Source organism: Thermobia domestica, chromosome 11, assembly GCF_964235325.1.
Source record: "Thermobia domestica chromosome 11, izTheDome1.hap1.1, whole genome shotgun sequence".
Lineage (NCBI taxonomy): Eukaryota > Metazoa > Arthropoda > Insecta > Zygentoma > Lepismatidae > Thermobia > Thermobia domestica.
Window position 1 is genome coordinate 86502185 of NC_137464.1, and position 23516 is coordinate 86525700.

Below are 23516 nucleotides of genomic sequence, written 5' to 3' on the forward strand. Positions count from 1 at the left end.
AGGTGAACGCTCTACCACTGAGCCACCGCGCCCCCCAACTTCCAAACGTTATCGGTGTTGTTTCGAAACATCCTGTATAATCTCTATCATTGTATAAAAGAGTAGAAGTAATACACTCATTATCGACCAGGTTAGTCAGATGAGAAAGGATTTTTCTTTAACATGTATCCTAATGGAGACAAACTAGAATTCAAACTTTCTGTCGAGAACTGAATAAGTCTTATCATACATATCTCTGATGTTAGAGAAATTGACTTTGGCATACAAAATTCCCATTAAAAAATTACTGAATACGCGTTTAACGTTTCTGTAAATTCCACTTCCAAGAATAAAAAGGGACATACTTAGCTATCTATCGTTTGCCAATTTCCCTTTCTTTATTCAGAAAGTGCCTAATATAAAAACCTGCTTAAATTGAATGTGCAATGCTCCGTAAATAGGCTCTTACTTAAAAGAGAATACAGTATGTGTTTCAGCTTTTATTTATTTTTTTTTTTAAATACACTTCTAAGGGAAGAATTCGGGATCGTTTCTACCTAGTATAATATTCAATTGTCCCTTTCACTAGTTAGAAAGTGGTAAATGTGAGGATTTGCTTAAGCTGCTGGTATGAAATTCGATATAAGTTATAAACTCTTAATTTAAAAAAAATGCATTTTAACATATTTTTTTATTTAGACTTAGGTTTTGATTTTATTTCGGTATACCTTTAATTTTCATTTTAGTTGTATAAGTTTACGAAACATCATAAAACGCAACTCGTGCATTAGTAAATAGTCAGTCGTATATAAGGGATTTTGTAACACGATGCAAGGAATCATGCAGGGGCGGATCCAGGAAGGGGGCGATCGGGGGGATCGCTCCCCTTCCAGAAGAGGAAACTTTCTTATTTTACATATATAAATAAAACCCATCCTAAAGTTTGGAGCCCTTAAAAGTAGCAGTATGACAACCCACCGCCCCCCCTCCAGAAGTCGGTCCTGGATCCGCCCCTGGAATCATGTCTGTGTGCTAAGGATAGGTTTGCTTACTTAACGAATGTTCTCATTATGAAAAGTTTGCGCAAACATATTTCTTTCTTATTTCCTAAATTCCGAAATTTGTTCTGGAACTTCTGGAACACTGATTCGGAATAATAATATTTATACAATTTTATTCATATAAATAGAAGAATAGAGATATTATTTTCGTTTATTTTCCAGACATTAGTTTGTTATTGTAAATAATAGATTAATTCTATATTAGTAAATATTAGGTTAAGATGGATCAAGTATCATGTTTTTAATTAAAAAGAGCATTTATATCACAGAAAGCAAATTTATGATTTTAAAATTTCATCTATTTTCTACGCATAGAACATCATTGATTATCTATTATTACGTTTACGTTTACGTTTATAAATTTTGATGGTAAATTAGATAATCATGTATGTTGGGAGACAATGGATTTAAGATTTAGATTTCTGGGCTTTCGGCATCTAAGGTCATTTAGCCCTTCACGATTTGAGGGATGACGTCCCTCGGTGAGCACACAATCCGGGGAAAGGGAAAGAAGAAAGAATTGGGGAAGGAAGGAAGCGGCCTGGGACCTATAAGTTAGGTACGACCCCGGCATTTGCCTGGTGTGAATGAGGAAAACCCAGGAAAACCTCATTGAGGGTGGCTGGCCTGAAAAAGCGTGTTACACTTTTTTGACCGAGTGACCCTACCTGGAATCGAACCCGTTAGCGACTACGCTACGCGGGTCCACTGAGAGAAAATGGAGTAAACATAGAAACTGATAACATTTTTTTTTTTTTTTTTTACAAGAAAACTTTTCCACATTCATATTTTCTAAACACGCGTATGACAAAAGCAATACACGATTTGTACACCACAACAATATATACATACACTGAGTTGGTCTTTCTTTAAAAATAAATCACAGATTTTCTCTCACTATCTTAAACTATTGTGAGAACAACTTTTGTGAAAACCGTAATTAATTTGCTCCCCACGCAGACTTCATTAAAGAACTTAAATTTTTCGTGATGCAGAGAAATGAGTTTGACAAGTGACATCGTCTCTCAATTCCAATTAGTGCTTTTGTGTTGCGTGTGGTTTGCGTTTATTGTATTTATTTTGAGTGCTTTATTGATGCATTAGTGAAATATTATACGTACACATATAGAGTGTCAATCGATTTTTATTGTTAATAATTTACTATTAGTGCACAAACAGTGTTTATTATGTTCTGTTGTGAGTGATTATTTTTTGATTATTTCTGATGTAATTGCAAACCCTTTGCACGGTCATATTCCATTGCGTTGCAAGTCACATTCACACTCAGTGAAACGACCGTAAGATTGCTGACTTTATTTTTATAAAATGAAGGTGACAGATTCAGCATTTCTCAAGTACAAGGTTGAGTTTACGCACATTTGTTTACGATATATTTTTTTCTTTTTATATATAGCTAAAGAATAACAATAGTCAAACATTTCTTTTCTGCATTCGGGAGAATGCTTCAGTAATTAAAGAAAGAACACTCAATGTATTATCGGACAGAGAACTGTTTCCATGTGTGATATTCAGTTTTGTTTGGAACTTTATGGGTTTTTCAACTTAACTTTGAAGTATATAATATTAGTTTAAGGTTTTCTCTTATTTGCCACAAAATGATACATTATTGCCTAAGTATAATACTTTTTTCACATTTAGATTTCAACCTATTTATCGATAATGTTTCAGATTTTCTTTCACGTATGTAACCTTAGGTTTTATTTCTTTTTGAATATGTCTTATGTGGTAGGAAGACATGATTTAAGCTCAGAGATGAGGTAGATCTAATCTTAGATTTTATTTCGAGATGACTTTAATTTGCGTTTTAGTGGTATAAGTTTACGGAAGATCAGAACAGACGGAACAGAATACATTTGTAAATAATTGTATGTAAGGGAATTTGTAATAGATATACGAGGGTACGGTGACTGTGGTAGAACGTTTACCTTTGTTGCATGGGATCCCTGGTTCGATCCTAGACCAAGTAAGTTTAGGGTGGACAACATCGTGTCCTTAGGTTTTCTAGGGTACTCCCGTTTCCTCCCACATTCTCATTCCACCAATTCTTGCAACATCATTTACTTGCCTTAATCATCCGTCTCCCTTAGCCTAAAAGCTATAATCGTGCGACGTTAAACTAAAAGATTCCATATCATTTTTCTGTAACAAGATGTAAAAAAGTATTATAAAATCACGTTTGTACATATGCTGAGAGTAAGTTCCCTTACATAACGAGTATTTTCAATAAGGAAAACTGCACAGACATAGAAATAAATCTTTCTTATTTCCTAAATTCCAAAATTTGTTCTGGAACTTCTAGAACCTGGATTCGGAATAGTCATCTATCTGCATATAACTTAATGTAGTGCCCATGAGCATTTATGTTATGAACCTCAACAAAAAACCTGATATAAAAGCTTAGGAAATTTTAAAGATAGCGATGAGTAGGACACAGTGGTTTGTTGACTCACACACTCTGTCACTCGTCATTGGATAGTAACAAACTTTGTTCAGGTAGAGACTGACAAGTTAATGTTAGTTAGACAAGCATGAAGCTCACATTAAATCCATCACTACAGATACATACTATATGATATGGTCTCAGTTCAATAACGTATTAGCAAAGAACTCCTAGCTACATTTATGTTTATCTTCGAAATCAATGTATGTTCTTCGTGAACCATAAATATTTCAAACCTCTCTCCTTGGCGCTCACTGCTCTGATTTCTTTTGTGATTTCAAAGACAGTATTGACTTTTCCAATATTCAGTAATAATAATAATTATCTCTACATATAATAAGCTGAGTTAGATCGAATTCAGTAGCTCCCGACGTGCAAAACTGTAGAATACAGCCTCTGTTGTTAAGTCTAGCCTGTCCCTGGTCGAGGTCGGACACGAAGTATAGCAACTTTTATATCTCAGACTTTTATACCTGTCCATCAAATTTCGTTCAGATCCGACAGGTAGTTACCGATATATATACCGATATATTATAGTACTATATATACTATAGTACTATATATATATATATATATATATATAGTACCACATATAAGCCGAGTCGAGCCTGTCCCTGATGGAGCTCGGACACCAAATAAAGCAATCTTTTTTTCTTTAGAGATTCGCTCACAAAATTTTATTCAGGTGTATATATACGTGGAATGAAACTATCATCTCCCGTATGCTGAAAGTTAAAAATGTATGTGTGTATGTATATTATTTCATAGCTCTGGAATGCCTGGACCAATTTCAACTACTGTTGCTACACATATAACGTATAGTCTGAAAAACTATTGCTCTGTTAAGATACAAAAAGCACCCCTTAGAACTCCCTGGGAACGAAATATAAAAATAATCGTGAATAACCGGAATTATTATCAGATTTATAGTGTTCGTGTCACTGAGACGAATAATGAAGGTTTAAGCCAAGTGGAAGTAAAATCTTCCTAGGACTTCTTAGGGGAAAGGGGATACATGTAAACATAATCGGGAACGACAGATGTTAATATCAGATCTACAGATTTCCCTATCGCTGGAATGAATAGTATCACATCCGATGCCGTTTAAGTAAAAGTTTAGCTATCATCGGCATGGAGATGAAAGGGAAGTGGAAAAGAAAATGTCCAAAATGGACAAGATTATTGTCGAATCCATAGTTTTCGGGATCAGTGACAGTCTCGATAACATTTAAGTTTAAGTTTAGGCAAGAACCCGCGTACACCTTTACCCTGTAATTGACAGAGGCAACGCTGAAGGTATTGCTCGTGTTATATGAGCGGCTCGGCTGAATATAATAATGTCATATTTTCTAATTTTTGAGTAAATTGAGAAAGACGGTCAATCATTCCCATGGAATTCATTTCAGTGGCACATACCAAACAAGTTTCTTCCGTCTTCTGCTGTAAAATTATATACATACTCTTCTGTGGATCTATCACAACCTATTGTACATTGATGAAATGTGCATTTTTGGATAAGTATGACTTCCTTTACACTAATACGGACCGTCATACGACGATTTCTCAAATTCGAATTAGTGAGTATTGAAATTATTTTTTCCATGATTTTGGGCAGCCGTAGTTTTGAAAATATGTACTGTTTCCCACAGGTCAATGTGAACTTTTTCTCTTATTTTGATGCGGGGATCATCTCTGACACTTGTCGGTATAGTTCATTAATACCCTATATATGAGAGGGTAAAATCTGTAACAGAGTATGGGCCTAAATATTTCAATAAACAACCACGCACATATGATGTCTTCTGCTGGTCAGATTCACAACGAAATCCCCGATTCTCTGGAATCCCACCTGGGGAAAATTTTCTGAAAGAATCACTGATTACCAGATTGTGTAACACTTATTTCTGTGACTAATTAAATACTTATTACTGGATTATTTAAGTATTTATATAATATGTAGCTTTTACACTTGATTGACTGAAATTCCATTATCATGTACTCAATAGAAGAGATGAATGTTCATGCAACCTCTCTTTCTTTCAGTTATCGAGAAAATGCAAAACGTGTCTCAGCTGTACTTAAGGATGAGCCAAATACTCCATTAGAGCGAGCAGTGTTTTGGACTGAGTACGTCTTAAGACACAATGGTGCTAGGCATTTGAGAAATGGTGCAATGGACTTAACTTGGTATCAATATTTTCTACTAGATGTCTTCATTGTTCTCTTCCTTATTATAGCGTTAGTGATCACTCTTATTTATGTAGCTGTGAGGACTATCTGCAGGTGTATTAGAAGAGACAAACGAAAAGTAAAGAAATCATAGTATTAATTGTACAACTTTTTAATTAAATTTCATGATTTGTTGACAAAAAATAAATGAAATGTATATACATTTTTTGTAAACTGTGTTTTCTTAGTTACAGATTTTACACACCTAGCTTCCCATTTTCTTTGCAGTTGCACATTTTTCATGGCACCGCTTTCCATAGCGTGTATAACAAGTCACCACTCTCCTGGATGGTCGCCATTGCGAAATCTTTTAGAGCACATATAGTGTCCATCATCAACTCTCGAGTTTTGTTTTCTTGTGAAAGATCTGTCTTCCGTTTCTGGAATTTTTGTTATTGTTCTTCCTCTTTAATGTGCTGTTTCCTTGCCAGACATTTTCCTTAGTACAAATAATATCTTCGTGCAAGTAATCTCATCCTGACGTAACTCCAACTATATATGAACTAAATGTAGCATGGAATACAATAGATTACGATATCATTTCATTTAGGTACGGCTTTGGATATCCGATAACCAGACTAATATTTAAGTGCAAGGTGTAATTATATTGTACTTTAAAATATACTTCAGTCAGATAAGTGATTTGAAGCTGGTTCATTATTAGAGAAACTGAACATACGAATGGCAGAGTCCGAGATACTTGACTGACTATTTCAGAATGGTTTTGAGCAACAATAACCCCTTCCTGTATACAGCTTTGTTCATGTATAAAACGTGTTATTCTTGAAGAGATTATAATTTTTAATACAAAATTTTAGCTGCTAAATGATTTACATGTTTGAATTACTTTGTCCCTATTTCCAAAACTGTTTCTGATCAACTTAGATATACTGGCTAGTCAGCTGTTTCTGTGTTAATGCCATAGAATGATATTAAGAAACTGATGAAGCCGACTACTCTTCTCTTAAAGATTCTTAAAGAGATTAACTTCATCTGCTGCACCAAAAAGACCAACGAAATTGTTACGAGTTTGACTCAGATCTTCGCAAGCAAGAATCATACTAAGTATTTATGCTCTCTGAATGACAAACTGTGAGATCAACTCATATTTGACATCGCCAATGAAATATTAAGAAAACAGCTATTAACCAGAACAGATGTGACACTAGAGAAAGTTATTTTTGTGATTATTGTTATGATAAACATAGATAAACAGTTAAAGGTTTTCCGATCAGAACAGCATTCAGATTTCAATGTCATATAACAGTCAGCAAAGAATTTCACAGTACAACGTTCTTCTGCGTCATGTGGTTCAAATTACATCAACTAATGCCAAGAGAAAAAGTTTTCAAAGTAAGTACAGAATGCCAAATACGACAAGCAAAAGCGGAACGACACACCTAAGGTAAGACTGGCTTTACATGTACAGGAGAATGCCTTATCATTTTATATCCGTATGTCCCAGTGAAAGCTTATCACTAGCCTCAACTAGAAGAGAGTCGGGTCACCACAGGTCAAAATTGAAAACCCATCGTCTCAGAAGAATGTTATTACGGTAGACAAGTTGTAGGAAATTGAATGTAATTGCAAAGAGAGACAGTAGCATCATTGCTTTTCACCGTTATATAGAACGAGACCATGAATTTTTAGCATATTATGGCATTAAAGATGATGTCAAATCTACATCTTTCACGACGCTTTACAAATTTCGGGTTAGAATCATATTAAACTAACTCAACTGAAAACTCAGTTGACGTTTTGCAAAGTTTCAAATGAGATACCAATTTCCTAGGGATACTGCTAAACAAAACGAACAGGATGGTTTAAATAGATGTAATCTTTGAGTTTAACGTCCTACAATTATGCGTACGATTAAGTGAATGAATATGGAAGAATTGGTGAAATAGAAAAGTGGGAGGAAACGGTTAAAACTCCAAGAAAAGCAACGGAAATGATGTTGCCCACCACAACCTTACTTGGTCGGAGATCGTACCAGGAACCCCACGTACAGTGGTGCTACTGGGTCACAGCGTCCCCCGCCTCATGGTTTAATTAAAGAAACCTCTAATTTTACATGATTTCTTGAAAGACAGCAAGAAAATAGTTATTTTTAAGAGTGAACAAATCTTAAGCTCTACAAGGAATATGTGATAGCCACGCTACGTACTGGGAAGGTGTACAGTTCAAATTTAAAATATTTTGCCACGACTTTGTAACTCTTTGATTTTGTTTTTAATACTGGGCTGTAGATATTAACACATGCTGTGATAGTGGGAGTTGTAATATTTGGGGATAGACCCTGTGTACACACAGTTGATTTTAATGGTAAATTGGATTGGTTGATTGGATTGGATTGGATTGGATTGGGATCTCTCTCTAGTGGGAGTCTTACTTGCAATTGATGTTACGAGGTGTAACATATTGACTAATTGGTGTTACGGAAAGTAGCATATTATATAGGTCAAAGAGTTGAGGGAATCCCTGGAGTGGAGAAAAGAAACGATTAGTGGAGAATTGAAGAGTCATGCAATAAGGGTGTAAGCAAGGTTACGCTCTATTTGCATCGAACGCACAAGTGGCTTTTACCATGCTTGTTTAACCTCCTTTCAAAATTTCAACTCAATATCTAGATTCTAGAGATGAGGGCAACTCTTTGAATTAAGAGCAATATCAGCCAGAGTAGTGTGAAGACATCGTTTATCAGCTGATAACACTGTTTCTAAAGTTGTTAATTTCCCTCCAAACACCGCAATACAGTCGTGTGCTGTAATGAAAAGCAGAAAAGGAAGAAGAGCAGAAATAGTAGTAAAGAATTTGAGATATATATTGCAAGTCATTGATGGCAATGCAGTTTTAAGAGAATAAGAGAATCATTTCATGAAGTATTCCTATTCAAACATTAAGAGCTAAATTCTGTTCAAACTTCAATTATATGTAAGGCCGTAGTGGTCTACCAACGATACAGTTCTAGCATCAAGTAGCTACGTGCCGTTGTATACGCCATTCCAATATATCATAATACTGTTTCCTGAAAATATAGTGCTATTGTCCACGCCAGTAACGAAACCAAGGGTAAGAGCCTCCAAGTTGTCTGATGTTAGGAATCTCTGTCGGTTTGTGCCAGATTCTGATAAAGCATAGTGTGAGCATGTTTTGTCCCAGAGTTTTCCGCAAAACAGAAAGAAAATCCAGAAAGTGATGACGTTCCACATGACAGTGCAAGTGACTAAAAAACAGAGCATTGACAAGCATTTCAAGTAGTTTTCTTGTTATATATTCTCATAACATTTTACTTTGTTTCTAAGAGTTAATAATAAGAAACAGTTTAGTAAATATTTCGTTAATTAACTTTTAATTTAAGAGAAAAGTTTTGATTTAGTGGTTTGATGCAAAAAGGGCGTATAACACCAGTTGCTTTCTACACAAATAAATCTAAATAGAAAGCTAAGTACAACATTAAAAATGCATTTTTATCTTCATTAACATGTGATTCAAAAACAACGGGAATAAAATGCTGGGTATTATATTGTTTTATGTAAGAAAAACAGTACTTAAATTTTCAACATCGTTTTTTCTCAAAAAGCACAGTTCGGACTTACGCCCTTATTGTATCAAACTCCTCAATTTAGTTCTGGCATATGCCATCTCACTACTAGGGCTGCCTACAAGACGAGAACAGACATAATTTCATGACGAGATAGTATTCTTCCAACAGAAACAAAAATCATTTTCAAATCATCTTTCCCAGATGAGATAGCCTCAAATCTTAACTTAGTAGTAGGCAAATTTAGTTAGTGTGTATCGGCTACATTGTATTTTCTTATTCCGCTACAACATTTTCTTGCCAATTTTAATTGACACCTAACTGCTGAGCACATTCAGTAATTTTGCATTCTTCGTGTTCACGCTAAAAGCTGATAAGTGCTGAATTGTCGAATCTTCGAAGTGCCGAATTGAAAAAAAATACGTATAGTCTCAGTAATAGAACCCATATGACTATGTATGGCGTTGGCTTCACTCAGATCTAAAATTAGATCTCAGATTTAATAGATCTAAAAATTGATTAAGATAATCGGAATTTAATAATTTATGGGAACATGTTATGTTCAGGAAGACAATTTATAAATATTATAAATAGTAGAGGTCCCAAATTTGTCCCTTGTGGAACACGGAATAGTTGCAGGTGTTCGACTAGCTTGTCATTTACATATAACAAACTATCTTTGATATCCCAAATAGATTCAAACAGATCAAATAACTATGTGGGCAAATTAAATTGAATAAATTTGTCTATTCATATTTTGTGATTTATTCTATCAAATGCTTTCCCAAAATATGTGTAAATAACATCGACTTGACCAATTTAATCTAGTATATTTGGAATGATATTGTTAACAACACTGAAATCCATTACAGTCGACTACCCTGAATGAAACTAAGTTGGTATTTTGAAATTCATAATACTATATGATTTTCAATCTCTTTACAGAGAATAGATTCAAACACTTTGCAAAAGTACTCAATATCGATATACCGGTAGGCCCATAATTTTGGAGATCTTTATCAGTATTAGATTTAGGAGTATATGAAACTTTTCTTATTTGTATTTAGTGCGGAATTTTCATGTTGAAATAATATTGGAAATAGAAACTGATATATATATCTTTTTATAATATAATCTAAAATACCATCAGATTCTCGTTTTGTTGTCTCTTTAATTGAATGGATGAGTGGAAAAATTAGAATATTCCGTGACGAAAAACAAAACTGCTTACCGGAAAAACCGTTGTTTATATATATATAAAAATGTATGCTACATTTGAATTGTATGTTAAGATCTTTCATTCACCAAACTACCAAAAAACGTAATGAAGTTGGATATTTAAATTGCTATCTTGGAATGTTTCCTTTTATGTTTAGAATATTCTCCTTTTTCCTCTCACCAATTCAATTCCTATCATTTCAATTTCTTGGATCCTTAATTTGTCCAGTTTCTCATATGATTTGCTGCTGTTACCATTACTATTCAGTCCACCTCTGTTATTGTAACACATTTTTTCTTACAATGAAAGGTTATTGTGCGGAGACATACACTCTTTACATTAAAGACATTTCGTAAGTCACGGCAAAATGTATTAAAATAGCACCTACGTACCACAAGGGATTAAGTTGAAACTTTCAAATCTCTGCCCAAATAACATTTTTTAAAAACATTTTCTGATTATTTTACCAACGATTAATCGTTTTTCAAGAGTCACCACTGAAATGTATAGTACCTATATGTTTTACATACCAATGTGTATATATACGATTTTGTTCAAAGAATCTTAGTCACTCATTTTAGTTTAAAAGATCATATTCTGACAGGCGTACTTATGAAATTAACATTCTTTCAATTCGGTACCCCTAAATAAAGATCTCAATAAGGTATAAAAATCAACATTTATTTAATTTCAAATGTGGGTTAGAAATGAAAAAAACTGAAATCTTTAAGTTTTACGTCAAACGGTAATGCCGGCTAGGCTAAAGGAGACGGTGATGATAAGAAATGAATGAAATGGTGGAATGAAGAAAGTGGGAGGAAAGGGGAGAACCACGAGGAAACCCACGTACACGGTGTTTGTCTACCACAGAGCTGACTTGGAGCAAGCTGGGATCCAACCAAGTATCCCATGCACCAGAGGTGAACGCTGTACCACTGAGCTACCGTGGCCCCTAAAATGTGGGTTAGAATACAGTACTTTTCAAAGAGAGGTGGATGGCCAGATTCTTTTGAACAAGACTGTACATTTAATATATTACATGTTCGTTCTATGTATCTCGTATTTTACGTGTAGCTTCGTATATATAGATCTTCATTGGGTCGAGTGTCTCAAGTTTTCTTCTCACTCATTGAATGTACAGTGTATATATACTCAAAGAATAAATCAAATTTTCTACAGACATTTTCAGTTAGATAATGTTAAGCGTAGTCAAAGATAAATGTTTACCTTTGTAATCTTTATCGATTACATTCAATGAAAAACGAAGGACAGTGACGAATCACCTTTCTTCATCTGCATGTGTGAGTGTAGAGAGGTAAACAGTTCTTAGTATTTCCGCGAGGACTATGTAAACCTGGTGGTTCAGATTATGCTTGTCACGCTTACAATCTCAATGGGAATGAAGCACTAAGATAAAAACTTTTGATTGTCATTATCTTCCATGTTTAAAATGTACAGAGAATCACTTGTGACCCGGAATAAAGAAACTGCTTATTTCTGAGACGATATTTTTGCTTCAAGCGGTAAGTACATTTTTATTTTCATTGTGGTTCATTGCTTGAAAATTATGAAGTAATCCATGATATTTTGCAAAGCACAGCGGCAAATACTACCATTAAAGCATATTTAGCTTCAATGGGCTTTATGCAGAGTCGTTCTGACGCCTGATTAGTACCATACTAAAGGGTTCGACTAACGTATGTTTCCTGCAGTTGTCAGGCCTTTAATATCTCGCTAATGATAAGTCAAAACGACTCTGCATAAAGCCCAATAAGTTTACTTATTAAGATGCTCTGGAAGTCCCTGAAATTTATTATTGGAGAGTACAAAGTGCCTACTTTGAGTGACAGTGCCTTTATGTTATGATATGATGGTAATCAAATAATTCGATTTAATTTCTTATAGAAAATGATGATTTGTTATAAATTGCAATGAGGTACGAAAATCAAACAGGGAGAGATGAAAAGCTTCATTTCCAGAGACGCTTTACAGCGAACGCAGTGCACGCATCGCAACCATGAAAACGTTATTTAGGTATTATCATGCCCAGAGTACAAATGTTCTATTCAAACATCTGCTGTTAGTTTCCTATGATGCACCAAGTATAGTGAGCTCCTTCGTGGCTAAGCGATTAGCGTACTCACCTTTCGCGTGGGAGACCTGGGTTCGATTCCCGGCGGAAGCTCATGTGGTTCGAATTCTATGTTAATCAATCAGTCTCGTCTCATATAGCCTCGCTGCTGAAAGGGATGTTAAACTCCAAATCAACTCAGCATCAAGTATGGCCTACTGTCTTACATTTCCAGTGGCGAATAACGTTTGAGGGTAGGTTTCAGAATGAGACCTATTTCGACACTTAGTCCGTTCGTTCCTAGTGTAGACTATGCCAATTTTATTTGGTTCTATTTTATAGGTTTGATACCGTCTTCAGTAGGCTATAAATGATTCATCTTACCCAGAACATGTGTTTGAAGTGATGCTTTCAGAGATTTTTTAAAACAACATCAATAAATAAATAAAAAGACAACGAAAATTCTGACTTTTCTTACTGATGTTTTGGCTAATTCTTAGGTTTCAAAGGCAAATAGCGTATCCTTCATATTCAAGTAGCCTATTTTTCAAACATGTGGAATGAGTTTTTGTATACTGTTTACTTTGATCAACAAGTTGTCAATAACACTGTCTCCACTGAATTGGAATTTCCATATTATCTTCTTATCGACTATCTTATCTTGCATGGGTTGTTCGTATATCCTTATATCGACTATCATGTGTTCTCATAAGTTAAAATTGTTTTGGTTTTGGGAAGCAGCATTTCGAATCTAACGAGAAGATTACCTACCAGTTTGAAGTCTGTTGGAATTTGCATTTCCTGCAAAGATACTCTGTGCATTTGGGTGCGAGACATTCCCAAAACAAAGTGATAACCTTATATGCCTATACAAAACATTAGTAAAGCCCTGCTTGCTGATCTATGACTTAAGTGCCCGTCTATGGTGCAAGTGATTCCGAGCTCAATCTGCAGAAGGAGAATATTCTTGAATGCAATATGTTGGTCGTATTCCACGTTAACCCGTAGGTCAATGTCTCATGTACCATTGTCGCAGGAAAGGGACGCTAAACTTTAATATATATAATATATATCTCTTTAATATATATAAACTTTAATAGGATCTCACTAAAACCGCTCTCTTAATATAAAGGAACGGTTTTAGTGGGAACCCTCTTCCCACTTAGTGGGAGTAATGTTTTCATTTACTTGTTAGTTAAAACCACAGTATGATATTAGATGGAACAGTCAAGGGCGCCGATCCTGGGGGCGGCCCCCCAAAACTCGTGTATTTATGAATATACATTATTTAGCATAATTTGAATACAATTTGTCTTTAAAATCTTTATTTATGCCTTCTGCATCTGAATTATCCCCCCCTTCCAATTTACAGAGAAATTGGCACCCTTGGGAACAGTAGATGTTGTTAGAATTTCAAAATAACGAAAATGATAAATTCAGGGAAGTAATTGAAGAATTGATACCACAAACCTAATTTTTCAGGAAATAAATACTCTGACACTGTATCATTTTTGTAGAAACATCAATGCTTCAAAGTACAATTTCATCACGTCAGAATACATTATGCAGAATCTGGTTATCTCCGTTGAGGCACCTTGATGCGAAGAAAAAAAATCTAATCATTGAATTACTTATGTAAGAGATTTCACTTTCATTACTTTTTTCTATCGTCTGAAGTTTACAAGTTACGTTCTCACTGTAAATTCCTTCAACACCCAAATATATTATATTTGTATGCACTATGTAGGCTGTTTCTTGATATTTTCCTCTCAAAATTAAAACAAGGAAACGGATTTGTTACTTATCTTAATAGAAGCGAGTGCTCTTCCTAAGGTTCTAGATGAAACTCACTTTTTCCGATGTTGATTTAATATCATAAACAATTTAGCACTATTTCTTACCATTTTTTTCTCTTTAAAAATCTAATATTAAAGCCAGAGGTGTGTGCGCAGCAAAAACTGAGGTGTTGAAACAAACAAAATGACTGCAACTTTAGCGTGTTACTTGGGTGTCAATTCAACACCAAGACATCGCCTTCAGAGCATATCAAAAATACCTCGTTACTGGCTGTGAGTATTTGCATCGTTTTTTACTGTTTGGTATGAGTAAAGCTTTGCGAAATACATTTCGCATTTATGGTGACTAATAACATTCTATGTTTTCTGTAATCGGTCACAATAATATTGTAAACCTGTGAATCATCTGACAACAGTTACACAGATAGCAGTGTTTCCATCTATTTTCTTTATTTGTTATTCTTGTGTCTTAGCACGCATCAACAGAAGATAGCAGAACTGTAGCTTATGTAACTGTTGTCAGACGATTCACAGGTTTACAACAATATTATTGTAATCGATAACAGGAAACATAGAACATTATTCGTTACTTGTCACAAGTGCCAAATGTATGTCGCAAAGCTTTGCTCATATTAAACGATAAATACCAATGCAAATCCTCTCAGGTAGTAACGAATTATTTCTGATATGCTCAGAAGGCGATGTGGTTGGTGGTGAATTAACACACAAGTAACACGCTAAAGTGGTAGTCATTTTGTGTTGTTTCAACACCTCATTTCTTACAGTATGGATCCTACAACTTCTGGTTTCAATAGAGAGATTAAAGTGTAGATACAACTTCTTGGGGTGCTGAATTCATATCAGAAAACAGTTTATCGTTATTTCTGATAGTTTTTACTCTATTGGAATCAACATTGAAACCGGAAATTGTAATCGATTTTCACCATTGCCAGTTTCAGAAGACGAATAAGAGCTGAAACAGAATTTATTTTCAGAATATTGAATACATTAAAGAAAGAAAAGAAACCTTTTCCGGTATCTAATATAATTTTTGCTCTATGGAGATCAAATTGAAGTCGGAAGAGAGAATAGATTTCTGACACTTCTTGGTTTAGTAGAGAGATAAATGGGGAACTGAACGTATTTTTGCATAGTTAAATACAGAAAAACGTTTCTTACTATCTACTACCTATATTGCTTTGTGCAATGTCCAAAGTAGAACTGGCAGACTTCTATCACTTTCGGTTTGATAGACCCTACCAAGATTTTTTTGTATATATATATATATATATATATATATATATATAGATATAGATATAGATATAGATAGATAGATAGATAGATAGATAGATAGATAGATAGATAGATAGATAGATATGGGGGGTCAGTACTACAAATCACTACGTCTATGTAGTATTGAACGGTTATTATTCTGCACCTGATAAAGAATTTTAAAATATTTCCACCTATATTTCACGAAAAATGATAAATCTAGATTATTTTTATTAGGGAAAGAGTCTAGACGAAGTATAAAATCAAATGTTCATGCTACATCAATCATTTCCCTGTTAAAGAAGTATAGTTTTATTCAAGGGTAAAAGTGGGGGAACGTAGGGGGATACCGTTCCCCTGCCTCCAGAAAATATGCCGTACCCCCACTTTCTAAAAAATACAATGAACAAAGATAGGAAGAGGGATGGCGTTACGTCGTTCGTCCCCCTATCTTCTCAGATCCACTTTTACCCCCTGGTTTTATTAAGAAAGTGTACAAATGTATTTTGAGTTAGGAAGTTTTTTTTTTTTTTTTTTTTTTTTTTTTTTTTTTTTTTTTTTTTTTTTAGGGGTTCCGGACCCTGGTAAGAGATGAAACCATTTGTTGAGGCACTGAATTCATGCATAGAAAAGAAAGAAGAAAAAGTTCTAGCTCTCTTACAATTTTTGTTCTGATACCTGTTAATAATGAGATGGATGAGTTAGCTGTTCAGAAAGACTTCCTATTCTTATACATAGTATCGTTTGCACGTCTAATAATAATAACAAAGTCCCTAAAGCTGAAATCTGGTAAAGTATTGGTGCCTTATGCCTGGTTACGGCATGAGTTCAGAGTTCATTTAACTTTTCTCACCTTGCTGTGAACATATTTCTTGGGAAGTCTGGTCTGAACAGTAAACAACTCACCATAATAGGAAAAGTGTATTTTTTCTTCTTTCTTTAAGTTCACTTTTCCAATACCTTTCAAAGATTGAAACCTAACCTAATATCATAATTAAGGGAAATATTTTAGAGAAGAAGAAGAAATTCTTCACATTGCTTTTCTATCTATAACTTTGTATAAATTATTATAACTTACAACCAATCTGACGAAAACTTGTTTGGCGACATACTCCAAAAAATTTATGTGAATTTGAATGCTGGTCAGCGTCTGAAACAGATTCACATTAATAAAAAAACATATTTGGTCTATCTGCGTGAAAAAATATCTCAATCTTTTAACATGAGTTTAAATTAAATTCAACAGATGATAGTCTCTCCATTTATAAAATTTTATTGCTTCTCTTTAGCAGATACAGACGAGGTCATCTTTATCTATAAACTTAATGTTTGAAATACTACAGTTGATTTGGATTTAGAAAGTCAATACTTTGCAAAAAAATAAATAAATAAATAAATAAATAAAAAAAAATAAAATAAAATAAAATAAATAAATAAATAAAAAATAAACTATATATTTCGTCGTTTCTGTCACTTAGGTAGTCTCAATAATATACAAAATAGGCAAAGTAAAGTTGTTTTCGTCGCTTAAATCTATATTCATGAGGAAAGGACATTGTTACTTTATGGTTGTGATGGTAAATATTAACGAGTAAGGTGGTTAAAAAACAAAAGAAAATTAAAAATCGCTCGCTTCTAGAGTGCGCAGCACGAATAGCATACGAAATTGATATTAGATTGGTATTCTCTCGAGTAAAAAACCTGTATCAACTAGCGTATGAGTTCTTTGATTTTTAATGTCAATAATTTTCAACCGAAGTTTTTATTAACGTAGGCAACTAGTTGATGTAGTACACGTTCTGCTATGGGATTATCCTGAGCACAGGAGGAATTCATGAAGTTTTCTATGAACGAAGAATTGAAAATCAGGAACTGCAAACTAATACATGTTTTATATCTATTGATTCATTAATTACATCTATGACTGAATGTTTCATATCCATTGATTCAATATAATCACTAACTAACTAACTCTATGACCTATGGATCACGGAGGTTCAATGCTTTCACAAAAGCTTTCCATTGACTTCTGTCCTTAGCTAACTAGACCCAGTTTCTACTTTGTATTCCTATTTCTGCGAGATCCATTATAAAATTGTCCTCCCATCTGCTCCTAAGTCTTCCTAATGGTTGTTTTCCGATTGGATTTCCAGTTAAAAATTTGAAAGTGTTACTATTCCCACCTTCTTTCATTCTGGCTACATGACCTGCCTACCTGAGCCTCCTAGATTTAATGACCCTAACAATGTTTGGTAAACGGTATAAATTATGCAGCTTCTCGTTATAAAGTTTCCGCCATTGCCCATTCCCCTTCCTCTTAGGTCAAAATATTCGTTTCAGGATCTTGTTCTCAGATACTTTCAGCTACATTCTTCTCTCAGAATAAGCGACCATGTTTCGCAACCATACAGAACAACAGGCATGATCATCGTTTTATATATTTTAAGGCTGTGTCCAACACTCGGAATGCGAAGAGGATTTCCCTATATAATAACATGGGATATTTCTTTCCAAAATTTTATGAAAACTGTTTATTTTATATAGTTCAAAATTCGGCGAAATGTTTGTTAGTATTAATATTCCATGTTCACTTTTTCTTGCTAAGGTAATATTAGAGCGCGCTAATTAAAAATTAATTTTCTTTAATTTAAAAGCTGTTTAAGATATTGGCTGCATTTTGCAACAGTGCAGAACAGCAGATAGGAAGCTAACCAGGTAGATATCTTTCATTCTCTGCCCCCGCTAGGTCGCGTGTATGAACTTAGCGTTATCCGCGGAGAAAAAGAAACCGATGGAATGCAGATTGACAGCAGATAAGAGGAAAGTCTGTTTTCTCTCTCTTCATAGATCGTAAAGATTTCTTTGATTCTACGTAAACACCTCCGCGAATAGTTACCTGTATTGTCCGTTCACTGTAGCTTGGCGCTGTGTTTTGACACAAAACCTGGCCAGCGAATCTTAGCAGTCCTTCCCCTACTTTCCCCTTATAGCAGTTGTAACAGTGGAACTAACTCATCAATTTTAGCACTAGTAGGGTTTGGTATTTGCAAGTTGCGTAAATTTCGAAAGAGTTTACTTCTTCTCTAATCAGGACCGTAACTTGTGTGGGACAGGGGAGGGGCAACTTCCCCCCAGGGAGGTTCCCCGCCGTTCGAAGGGGCCCATTTGGAGACGAAATTTTCTTAATCCATATACAATACGAACATGAAATTATAAATGAAGCATTAAACAGTTTCACTACATTACATAAAGCAGCGCAGAAAAGGTAAATAAAACAAAAGTGAGCCTTGTGCCCACTTCAGTAAGAAACGTCTATTATTAGGGGCCCTAGAAATAACATTTATTCGTATGGCTTTGAGATTTGTCAATGTTGTCCCCTTAATTAATTTGTCATGTATGGAATGGGCCCAAGGGCGTAAGTAACGGCCCCGTAGACCTTGCCGTGAGGGAGGGCCGACAGGCTCCGGGGGGCATAAATAGTAAGAAAAAGTTAGAAAGAGGGGGGCCAAGAATGAGAAAAACAACTTTTTCTAGGAGGCCCAAATACACATATTAATGCTTGCCCCCCAGAAAAAAAATATGTTACGGCGCTGTCTCTAATGTGAATTTATTGGTACACTTCTGCTAATAGTTAACTATATCAGGTTGGTCTCTTTAAACCGGTTGGGCCGTGGAGAGAAACAATATTACAGGAGGATAGTATTCATATTTTAAGAAGGTGGGGAAAGGAGAGCAAGGATGAGAAAGATGAGAAGAAAGAAAGAAAGAGAATGAAAGAAACACTTCTACATTTACTTCATAATGAATTTAAACACACATAAACGAAAAAGGGATGTCGGAACCCACCACCATAATATTTGTGGAAGTGTTGACAACATAATATTCTGAAGGAATATATTTCCCGCCAATCCTGGGGCCTCGGTGTTTGGCCCAATTCTGGCCTTGCAGCAGTGGCGGATCCAGGGGGGCGATCATGGCGATTGCCCCCAGGAAAGGAACCTTTCTCATTTTATATATTTAAATAAAACCCAATCCCAGAGTTTGGAGCTCTTAAAAATAGCTCTAAGTAGCAGTATTAAATCCCACCGCCCTCAAGAAGTCCGTACTGGATCCGCCCCTGCCTTACAGAAGCTACTATCTAGTCATTCACCTCGTGGGACTGAGGAAAATCTTAATAAGGAATACCGGCCAGAGCCGCGTTCATGCCCACGCTCGATCTACCTATTTTAATGCCTTTTTTTCGTGTTTACAGTGTTTGGTAAGGGCACCCAAACGGGGCAAATGTGTACAGCTTTAAAATGTTTAAATGTTAAAATTCGCTTTATATTGTACTTTGAACACTTAATTCAATGTGTATTATATTCTTCTTACAGCAGCATGGTTTATTTCCTAATACTTTAAGTCTATGGTTGTTAGTATTTATAATTATTGCATCATACTAATCCTTCTCAAAGCTCGTTCAATTAGTATGAAATTCTACACTTAGCAGTTTGCAACATTGCAAACCTTCACCAACAGGCAATATGTGGGGAGAATATTTCCACCTATACTCGCATCGAAATTCCCAGCCCTTGTTTACAATCAGTACAATATGTTTCTGTCGCCTTATCATGAAAACAACGCTGTCCAGCGAACCTAACGGTCTTCGCTACCTCTGTTTATTGTTTACAACACAAACTGCCATCTTCCAATATTGCCAGGCGTACAAGGTTTTCGCACACTTTCGAACAAGAACACTTGTACAAAATTGAGTGTGCATTATATGTAAGATTGAATTACATAATAACTAACTGAATTTTTCATAACGTTAATATCTCAGTCATCTCAAAAGCAGCAATTTATGTAGTAATAGCACTTGGTCCATGACTGTGCAGAAGTAGGTACATTCGGTTCGGAGATTCATGTGCCTGGCAACCATGTAGGGGTGAGAAGCAAGGTTTTGACGCTCGCACTACAATTGTTGTTTGTAAACAATCTTCCATCCTAGAGTGAACAGACAATAGCTGCAATATTCCTGTATTGTCTGTTCACTCTAGGATGGAAGATTGTTTACAAACAACAATTGTAGTGCGAGCGTCAAAACCTTGCTTCTCACCCCTACATGGTTGCCAGGCACATGAATCTCCGAACCGAATGTACCTACTTCTGCACAGTCATGGACCAAGTGCTATTACTACATAAATTGCTGCTTTTGAGATGACTGAGATATTAACGTTATGAAAAATTCAGTTAGTTATTATGTAATTCAATCTTACATATAATGCACACTCAATTTTGTACAAGTGTTCTTGTTCGAAAGTGTGCGAAAACCTTGTACGCCTGGCAATATTGGAAGATGGCAGTTTGTGTTGTAAACAATAAACAGAGGTAGCGAAGACCGTTAGGTTCGCTGGACAGCGTTGTTTTCATGATAAGGCGACAGAAACATATTGTACTGATTGTAAACAAGGGCTGGGAATTTCGATGCGAGTATAGGTGGAAATATTCTCCCCACATATTGCCTGTTGGTGAAGGTTTGCAATGTTGCAAACTGCTAAGTGTAGAATTTCATACTAATTGAACGAGCTTTGAGAAGGATTAGTATGATGCAATAATTATAAATACTAACAACCATAGACTTAAAGTATTAGGAAATAAACCATGCTGCTGTAAGAAGAATATAATACACATTGAATTAAGTGTTCAAAGTACAATATAAAGCGAATTTTAACATTTAAACATTTTAAAGCTGTACACATTTGCCCCGTTTGGGTGCCCTTACCAAACACTGTAAACACGAAAAAAAGGCATTAAAATAGGTAGATCGAGCGTGGGCATGAACGCGGCTCTGGCCGGTATTCCTTATTAAGGTTTTCCTCAGTCCCACGAGGTGAATGACTAGATAGTAGCTTCTGTAAGGCAGGGGCGGATCCAGTACGGACTTCTTGAGGGCGGTGGGATTTAATACTGCTACTTAGAGCTATTTTTAAGAGCTCCAAACTCTGGGATTGGGTTTTATTTAAATATATAAAATGAGAAAGGTTCCTTTCCTGGGGGCAATCGCCATGATCGCCCCCCTGGATCCGCCACTGCTGCAAGGCCAGAATTGGGCCAAACACCGAGGCCCCAGGATTGGCGGGAAATATATTCCTTCAGAATATTATGTTGTCAACACTTCCACAAATATTATGGTGGTGGGTTCCGACATCCCTTTTTCGTTTATGTGTGTTTAAATTCATTATGAAGTAAATGTAGAAGTGTTTCTTTCATTCTCTTTCTTTCTTTCTTCTCATCTTTCTCATCCTTGCTCTCCTTTCCCCACCTTCTTAAAATATGAATACTATCCTCCTGTAATATTGTTTCTCTCCACGGCCCAACCGGTTTAAAGAGACCAACCTGATATAGTTAACTATTAGCAGAAGTGTACCAATAAATTCACATTAGAGACAGCGCCGTAACATATTTTTTTTCTGGGGGGCAAGCATTAATATGTGTATTTGGGCCTCCTAGAAAAAGTTGTTTTTCTCATTCTTGGCCCCCCTCTTTCTAACTTTTTCTTACTATTTATGCCCCCCGGAGCCTGTCGGCCCTCCCTCACGGCAAGGTCTACGGGGCCGTTACTTACGCCCTTGGGCCCATTCCATACATGACAAATTAATTAAGGGGACAACATTGACAAATCTCAAAGCCATACGAATAAATGTTATTTCTAGGGCCCCTAATAATAGACGTTTCTTACTGAAGTGGGCACAAGGCTCACTTTTGTTTTATTTACCTTTTCTGCGCTGCTTTATGTAATGTAGTGAAACTGTTTAATGCTTCATTTATAATTTCATGTTCGTATTGTATATGGATTAAGAAAATTTCGTCTCCAAATGGGCCCCTTCGAACGGCGGGGAACCTCCCTGGGGGGAAGTTGCCCCTCCCCTGTCCCACACAAGTTACGGTCCTGATTAGAGAAGAAGTAAACTCTTTCGAAATTTACGCAACTTGCAAATACCAAACCCTACTAGTGCTAAAATTGATGAGTTAGTTCCACTGTTACAACTGCTATAAGGGGAAAGTAGGGGAAGGACTGCTAAGATTCGCTGGCCAGGTTTTGTGTCAAAACACAGCGCCAAGCTACAGTGAACGGACAATAACAACGTACGAAAGTTTCAGAAAATCTGTCTATGATATTTTCAAGTGAGGGAAATTTGTTCATCTTATAAAACTAGTTTCCGACTGTATAGCGTAGAACAAACTCACTTATTTGTTGTATCAATTGACAAAAGTTTACATATAGATCAAAGAGAAGTCTTAGGAAAAACGGACGATATACTAAATGATCATCTGGTACTTACTGTCTGTTAGGTATATTCGTATCAAAATTGTCTAATAAATCTAGAAAAAAAATAAAGAACGGTCCGTATGATTCTTTTACTATATATATTTTATTTACATATCTGAGTTTTGAATGGCATCGAGAACCCAATTCTTTTCCTTTTTAAAAAAAATCAAACTTGAGACTAAAGGGGCCTACGTCTCAAAACTACTAGTCTTGTAATACAAGTGTGAAACTTCTCAAAATCAAATATATTACACTTGTATATACTGTAAAAAAGCGGCAAATTAAAAATGTCAGCAATAGTATTTAGAAATGAATTTTATTATTATTCTAGTATTTCTACTTCATGATATTTGATGGATTCTCAAAAAACATTACAAGACGAGTAGTTTTGAGAAATAGACCGCTGATGTGTGAGACACACACACACACACACAACTGACGAGTAGATTTAAATCTATTAATTAATATTTATTTTAGAAAACGAAATATCAGATGGAGCCGAAAGGCCATTTTATACCGAAACATTAATAACAAAGGCAAAGAAATGTGGAAATTAGGCAGAGCATATGTGGGGA

At 35.4% G+C, this 23516-nt stretch overlaps 2 protein-coding genes across 2 annotated transcripts in view; both read left to right on the plus strand.

The window, feature by feature from the left end:
* The window catches only part of LOC145665201 (uncharacterized), a 160112-nt gene that overhangs the window by 82028 nt on the left and 54568 nt on the right, over positions 1–23516 (plus strand). Inside the window, exon 12 of the mRNA XM_081732486.1 lies at positions 5545–5823. Coding sequence (XP_081588612.1) covers positions 5545–5823 — 279 coding nt within the window. The remainder of the gene's footprint in view (positions 1–5544; positions 5824–23516) is intronic.
* Positions 11760–23516, plus strand: part of LOC145664257 (UDP-glycosyltransferase UGT5-like) — a 32370-nt gene continuing 20613 nt past the window's right edge. The window contains exon 1 of the mRNA XM_081730763.1: positions 11760–12016. The gene's annotated coding sequence lies outside the window, so the exon portion shown is untranslated. The remainder of the gene's footprint in view (positions 12017–23516) is intronic.